At 53.6% G+C, this 6,517-nt stretch overlaps 1 protein-coding gene across 1 annotated transcript; it reads right to left on the reverse strand.

The window, feature by feature from the left end:
* Positions 1-834: 834 nt before the first annotated feature.
* On the reverse strand, positions 835-6,258 carry HHEX (hematopoietically expressed homeobox). Its single transcript, XM_069019708.1, has 4 exons — positions 5,765-6,258; positions 3,952-4,130; positions 3,674-3,724; positions 835-2,066 (listed from the first exon to the last, which is right to left on the reverse strand). The coding sequence occupies exons 1-4, from the start codon at positions 6,141-6,143 to the stop codon at positions 1,833-1,835; spliced, it is 843 nt and encodes a 280-aa protein (XP_068875809.1). The 5' UTR covers positions 6,144-6,258; the 3' UTR covers positions 835-1,832.
* Positions 6,259-6,517: the final 259 nt, after the last annotated feature.

Here is a 6,517-nt window from a genome sequence, read left to right on the forward strand (position 1 = left end):
ACCTCCCGATCGCTTCGTCTTTTCGGGCCCCGTCATGAACGCGGTTTTAAAATAAACCAAAGCTAAAGCCCCACTGTAGTGGGTTGAACTTATTCAGAAAACTCAGCTGATATTTCTCAAAGCATTAACTCGATTAGAAGCGACACTTCAGCTGCTATAAGGGCCATCCTCCCTCACCAGAACAATAGTCACTTGTTGTTATCGAAAAACATTTTTTGTCACTAAAAGCCTCCGTGACACTTGGCCCGGTGTAAGTCCCTGTTCCCTGGGTGCTCACTGCGGCACCTGGAGGAGCTGAATACCCACACGGGTACCCACCGAGGATGCCCGCTCCTGGGAGCAATTCTCGCACCCCGGGTTCCGTGCTCCTTCCCCAGGTCAACGTAATTTCAGAGAAAGGCCGATGAATAACCACTGTTGACTCAGGTGGGTCAGCGTCTGCCCCGGCTGCGGTCGATGCCCGGCCCTGAGCAGGCTCTGCCGGCCCCGCTCCTCCTCCAGCCCGCACCCCCTCTCCGGCCCCCCGAGGTCGGGACGACTCGGGGGTAAACACCCACGCTTCCAGCCTGGGCTTGCCAGCCAGGTTTTCCTCCTGCTGCCACAGAGCCTGTTCCCGTGTGGATATGGGCAAAACTGAAACGTGGGGTGAAAAACAGCAAAAAAATATAGCAGTGAGATCACATGAGACTCCTGCAACCAAGGGCACCCAGAAAGCTGTGGGGTGGCTGGTGACCGGCACAGTGAGGGAAAAGCCCGCTTACAACACACCTGGGGCACTGCTGGCAGAGGAGAGGTTTGGGTTTTCTCCTGCCAGTAACTGGATGACCAGAGTGGTGAATGTGCAGAGTTTGGGTTTATTTCACAGATATGTCCATCAAAAATTAAATACCAGGTTTTGCCTTTTTTTTTTTTTTTTAACACTGAACAAATATGTACAAAATATGAACAATGTGAGGTATAAAACCACAAGACTTTTAAACAAAACTAGTATGTACAGAAGCAGATATGTGTATGATAGGCATTATCTTCCCACACTTGTGTGCCTCACTTATGCCCCACAGCTGATGCCAGTTTCTCTCCTGCAGCAGGGCCCTATCGCTCCTTGCATTTTCTCTTCAAATATTAAATCCATAAAAAACAGTGCTAGAGATTTTGAAGGAGGAAAGTAATTTTTTTTCTGCAAATGGAACCATCCAACTGTGATCAAAAATATGAGAAGGCACATTTCATCTCACACAAGAAGAAAAAGGAATCTGTCCAACAACTCTACCTGACAAATGGAGAGATGTCTCAGTAGAGAGCACCATGGCACATAAAAGGGTGCAAACATAAGGCACTTCTTGGGATGGTCAAATCCCTCCCTATTTCACAGAACATATTTTTCTGCTTAAAAAGGGCATTTAAATTAATCTATTTAAAGTACGTTTGTTTACACATATAAAGGGCTTAGTCCTGCAATCCATACTCACTTCCACGCTAGCTAGAGTTTTGCCTGATCACTGACAGCAGCTGATTCAGACCCTCTCCACCACCGTGAGCAAAGACAGGGTGCAGGATTATATTCCAGTTAGAACATTGATTATTGTACAAACATATCTTACAAAGAATTAAATACAAACCATGGTCCTTTAACCAAATTAGAGATGCCAAAACTGAACTGTTTGCAGAAAATACATCTTTCTTTCTCTGCTTATTATAAAATGAGTCTATTTGGTGATGCTTTTTTTCTTTCAGTGTAACGGTGAAAGTTTTCTCCTGCAGCACAATATTCTTTCAAACCAGCCCCTGGTAAAGTGCAAGCCGAGTTAGGGTCCGCTCTCTGCATGGGGCTGTTAGTGGGCAGCATTGTAATAGCCTTTATCACCTTCAATGTCCACTTCTTGATCAGAGTCATCAGAGACATCTGACTCCAGGTCCTCCTGTGAGGCTGGTGAGGGGGTGTACTGTGAGCCATCCAGAGAGACCTCCTTACCCTTCTGCTCCGGGCTCTGGCAGCTCTCCGGCCTTTGGTCACTGTGACTGTCAGCACCTTCTACTTCTTCTTTTTTGGTGGCCTGGGGGTTCTCCTGCAATGAAAGAATCCTGCTTGGTACAGAACTATAGGCCAGAGTTAGGAGGCCTGGGAATTCCAGCTGTGCTGTGTGGGAAAGCCACCTTGGGTTTCTTGCAGAAAGAGGCAGGTGTCCCGCTACCTCCCTGGGCCTCCTGCCTATAAACCTGCCTGAGTGGGACAGGGCTGGGCGAGGGCTCTGATTGCACTCCCTCACAGCCACAGGGGCTGCTGCCGTGAATAAGGCTCCTTGGTGATGGTTATCGCAGTCACTTCAAAAGAGTCAGGAGCTGCTGGAGCCCAGGAACCTCTGAACTTTTGTCTTTAGCAAAGCAAATGTTTATTATGAGTCTACAAACACCGACACACAGCTTCCTCCTGCCCTGATCTTTCTTTAATTACACCCGACAGCAAGAGGAGGGAGGCTGAATCCATCAGTGGCCCAAAAGCAAATGGAAAAAAAATTACTAATTAAGCTAAAACTCAACATTAAAAAACTCACCACTAAAACCAAACCGAACCAAAACCCTGTTTGTGAAGGCAAGAGTACCCTGTATTGGCACCTGTCTGGAGAGCCCAGTCCCCTAAGGGGGCATTAAATGCTACTCTAAAGAGAAAGCAGGCAGAAACACGTACCCAGGATATAACCATCCGGGCTTGGAGAAATGGATGTGACTGAATGAAAAGGAGGAAATGACTTAAAATGGCCGAGATCCCAAGCGAGGTCTCCAGACACTGTGGCATGGGTTGGGCCCTAGCCAGCCTCTTGCCAGAATAATAGGACTTTATTAAAAAATCAACTGAAGATTGAGTTAAACTCAGGTGAAGGTCACAGAACAGATTCATCTAGAGCATGGTACTGTGATTGGTTTTCTTTTGTTTTTACTTTTATATTAAAGGCCAATTTGCCAGTAAAACTTGTGTGTCCATGTCAGACTTGCTGAAGCCAGACTCAGGCCAAAATGTTGGAATTTTTCAAAAATATTTGAGCCAAGGGACCTCAATTTTGCTGAGCCAGGCAGGATCGGGCCCTAAGTGCCATAAAACCCCCTAAATAATTATCTGCTTGAGCATGGTTTCTAAGGGAAGGGAAACTGCTTTAACCTCTTAGCCTCACACACTGTAACTCCTTGCAAACGGAAAGTAAAAGCTACTCAGTTTTCCATGTGGCTCCTCAAAACTAAAAAGGTGTTTGTACCGGCCTTCTCCCAACATTAGTAAAATACATCGACTTGTGTTTATTAAGAGGGGGCGTTTTAAAACACCACTAAATATCATCCTCCAAAAAAACTGCCTAAGTAATTTACTGACAATTACTTATCTTCTCCACGTTAATTGGCTAAACAACATATGGGTTTACAAAACAATTAGCGTGGAGTTTTAATAGGTGGTGTGTGAAAGACGGGCATAATTGATATAGGAACTACATTAGAAGCTTTTAACATTAGTGCTGCCTGAACGAGCCCTCATGGATTCCAGCATGACTATTTGTCTTTTTAATCAAGGTGAAGAGGTTAAACAGCCTTTCAGATGACTTCTGCATACAACCTGGAATAGGCGAGCACGGTGTAAGATAAGACAATTAAAATACTTATTTCTATAGAAACAGAAACATCCACGAACCTGCTTTAGACGCCTCCATTTGGCTCTGCGATTCTGAAACCACGTTTTCACCTGAGCAACGACAACAAGAAAAGGCGCGGGGTAGTCTTGGAGCCGGTAAGTGCCCGGAGCCCTACCCAAGCCACAAGCAAAAAGCAAGAGCCTGCCAAGCACCCCCCCTCCCTGCCGACCCCGAGCCGGCCAGGTTCCCGGGAGCGATGCACCAACAGCAGCCGCACAGCGGGGCCGGAGCGGCCGGAAAGGGGGTGCGGTTCCCCGGGGCGGGGGCACGGCCTCACCTGCCTCTCGCTGAGCTGCAGCATCTTGGCCAGGCGCTTCCTCTCCGGCGGAGAGAGGTATTTCTGCGTCTCGAACTTCTTCTCCAACTCAATGGTCTGGTCGTTGGAGAAGCGGACCTGCCCCCCCTTCCTCTTGTGCAGCGGCCGCTGGATGAAGGGGCTCCACAGCAGCGGCTTCCCTACAAAGAGAGGCACAGCGCCGAGGGTCACTGGCCGGCCGCGGACACGCGTGGCTGGGAAGCCCCGGCCCTGCCCGGGCCCAGGCCTGGAAGCGCGCCGGGTCCAGGGCTCGCTAATTTCCTTCGCCTGATTTTATTTCCCCTAGTTCCTACTCTGATCTTTCCCCTCTCTGATTTTTCCCCTCCGCCAAGCAGGCAGACCAGTTAAAGTCACTCTACGGGCTTTGGCAACATTTCCGTCAATGTGTTTCCTGTTGGTCTATCTCGCAAAGAAAAGACCCAAAAAAAAAAAAAAAAAAAAAAAAAAAGACCTTTGCTTCCTTCTGCTCTTTCACTGCGATGCCCTGAAGAAACTGTCTCCCTTTCTCTGAGCCAGTGCCCGGGTACCTGCGGAGAGTGGGAACATCGCGGGGCTGGGCAGGGGTGATGCGCCAACACGAGGGCACTGGGCTTCTAGGAAGAAGTGCCCCCATGTCCCCCACCCCCGGCTGGGGGCTTGCCCGCCCGAGGCCGCGGTGTGCCCGCCAGGCTGAGCGCCGGGCCGGGGCCGCCTGAGGGGCGAGGCGGTGCAGGCAGCGACACGCCGGGGAACCTGCCCCGCTGCGGAGCCGCGGCCGCGTCCCGGGGCAGGAGGCTCTAGCCAGTGCTACTGAGTCACGCTGTTTGTCTTTCTGCCTGCACCCTTTGCAATTTGCTGCATTGTTTTTCGAGATTTTGCTTGCGTCAGGCTTTAGTAATTCTGGTGCAAAACAGACTCAAAAAATAGGAAGCAACTGGTTATTTTAGCTGTCATAAAGTCACATCCCACACAGAGGAAATGAACAATATCAGAAAAACGGATCCCGGCTATCAGAAGTCGAGTGTTTCCTGAATTTGTCTGTATTGAGGATGTCGATAAAGTAATCAGCAATGTGCACGACTCCCGGGGAAGAGCCTGCTTCAGGCGGCCAGGAAAACACTTAACAGCTTCTGAAACCAGATTTACTCCTATCGAGAGCTCAAGGTTTCCTGTATGAACGGAAAGGGTCAGCCTCTTTCACTGCACAAATGTGGTGAGTCAGGTCCAGTTTTGCAATCACTAAGAACAAGTGCTGCAGCTCGGGCACGGGGCTCGGCCCCCGCAGCGGGGTCGCTTCCCCCGGCCAAGGGCGTGAAGTGGTCGCCGGGGCCCCCGACCCGACCCGGCTTGGCCCGGCCCGAACCGACCCGCGGAGGAACCTCAGGGGCCCCAGCGAGAGGAGCTGGCCTCCCGACTGTTTTTCAAGTCATCCGCAGGAAAAGACTGAGATCTGCCATGCGATCTCCAAGCACAATTAAAACTCCCCACCAAAACCACACGCGACATTACTAAGGACACTCTCAGAGTCACTTGGTTTGAAGAAAAACAAATCTGAGTCACCGCGGCCGCGCACTGTGGTCTCGCTGCCAGACCTGGAGCGCGGCACGTCTTTAATTTACTGTAAATCAGACGGGGGCCGGAGGGAGCCGGGGGAACACAGAGAGGCAGCGGGGCGAGCGGGAAAGGGGACCACTTTCAGGCACTTCCCATTTACCCCTGCTCCGACGGCGGGATGGAGACGGGACGCGAGCTGCGCGGCAGCCGGGGAGGGCGGAGGGGAGGGCACATGGCTTACCCAGGGGGTCCTGCCGGATCAGGGCGTGCGCGTAGTCGCCGACGGCGCGGGGGAAGGAGTAGAGGGGCCCGGCGTAGGCGCCGGTGCCATAGGTGGCGGCGAGGTGGTGGGAGAAGGCCGGGTGGACGGGGGTCGGCTCGTAGATGGGGGTCCGGTACGGGGACACCAGGCTGGTGAAGGAGGAGTTGGGCGACGGCAGCGTTGGCGGCGGCGGGGCGGGCAGGGAGTGGGGGGCCGGGGCAGCGGCGGGGCCGCGGCCCAGGATGTCCTCGATGTAGAAGGGCGTGGGGTGCGCGGGCTGGAGCAGCGGCGTGGGCGCGTACAGCGGGACGCCGACGCCCAGGGCCGCCGGCGCCGCGCCCGGTGGCTGGTACTGCATGGCGCGGTCGCCGCCCGCGCACCCCCGCGCCCCCGGCCGCCCCTGCGGAAAGCCGGCCCCGACCGCGGCGGCTGGGTGCTGGCACCGCCGCCGCGGGTTTCTCTGGGCTCGGGTTACCCTTCGATAGGTTTCTATTGGCGCGGGGCGGAGCCCGCGTGGTCTCTGTCCCCTTCCTGCCACGGCGCCGTCTGGCCAATGAGCCCGGCCAGTGAAGGGGGAAACCACCCCCCGCCGGCAAACACTCCCCCCGCCTCCCCGAGCGAACTCCCCGCGGCGCCAATCAACCACCGCCGCAGCCCAGCGGAGCCCGGGGCAGCGGGGCGCGATCCGCCACCCGCCGGGCCCCGACGGCACAGGGGCCCGGCGCCTCCCGC

Source organism: Aphelocoma coerulescens, chromosome 6 (assembly GCF_041296385.1).
Source record: "Aphelocoma coerulescens isolate FSJ_1873_10779 chromosome 6, UR_Acoe_1.0, whole genome shotgun sequence".
Lineage (NCBI taxonomy): Eukaryota > Metazoa > Chordata > Aves > Passeriformes > Corvidae > Aphelocoma > Aphelocoma coerulescens.

What these genes read in the sequence shown, in the direction of transcription:
- HHEX (XM_069019708.1), bottom strand. Translation starts at nt 6,143, where the DNA reads ATGCAGTACCAGCCACCGGGCGCGGCGCCGGCGGCCCTGGGCGTCGGC. An exon ending in GATCCGGCAGGACCCCCTGG is followed by an intron (nt 4,131 to 5,764) that starts GTAAGCCATGTG and finishes CTCTCTTTGTAG; the next exon opens with GGAAGCCGCTGCTGTGGAGC. An exon ending in AATGGAGGCGTCTAAAGCAG is followed by an intron (nt 2,067 to 3,673) that starts GTTCGTGGATGT and finishes CTTTCATTGCAG; the next exon opens with GAGAACCCCCAGGCCACCAA.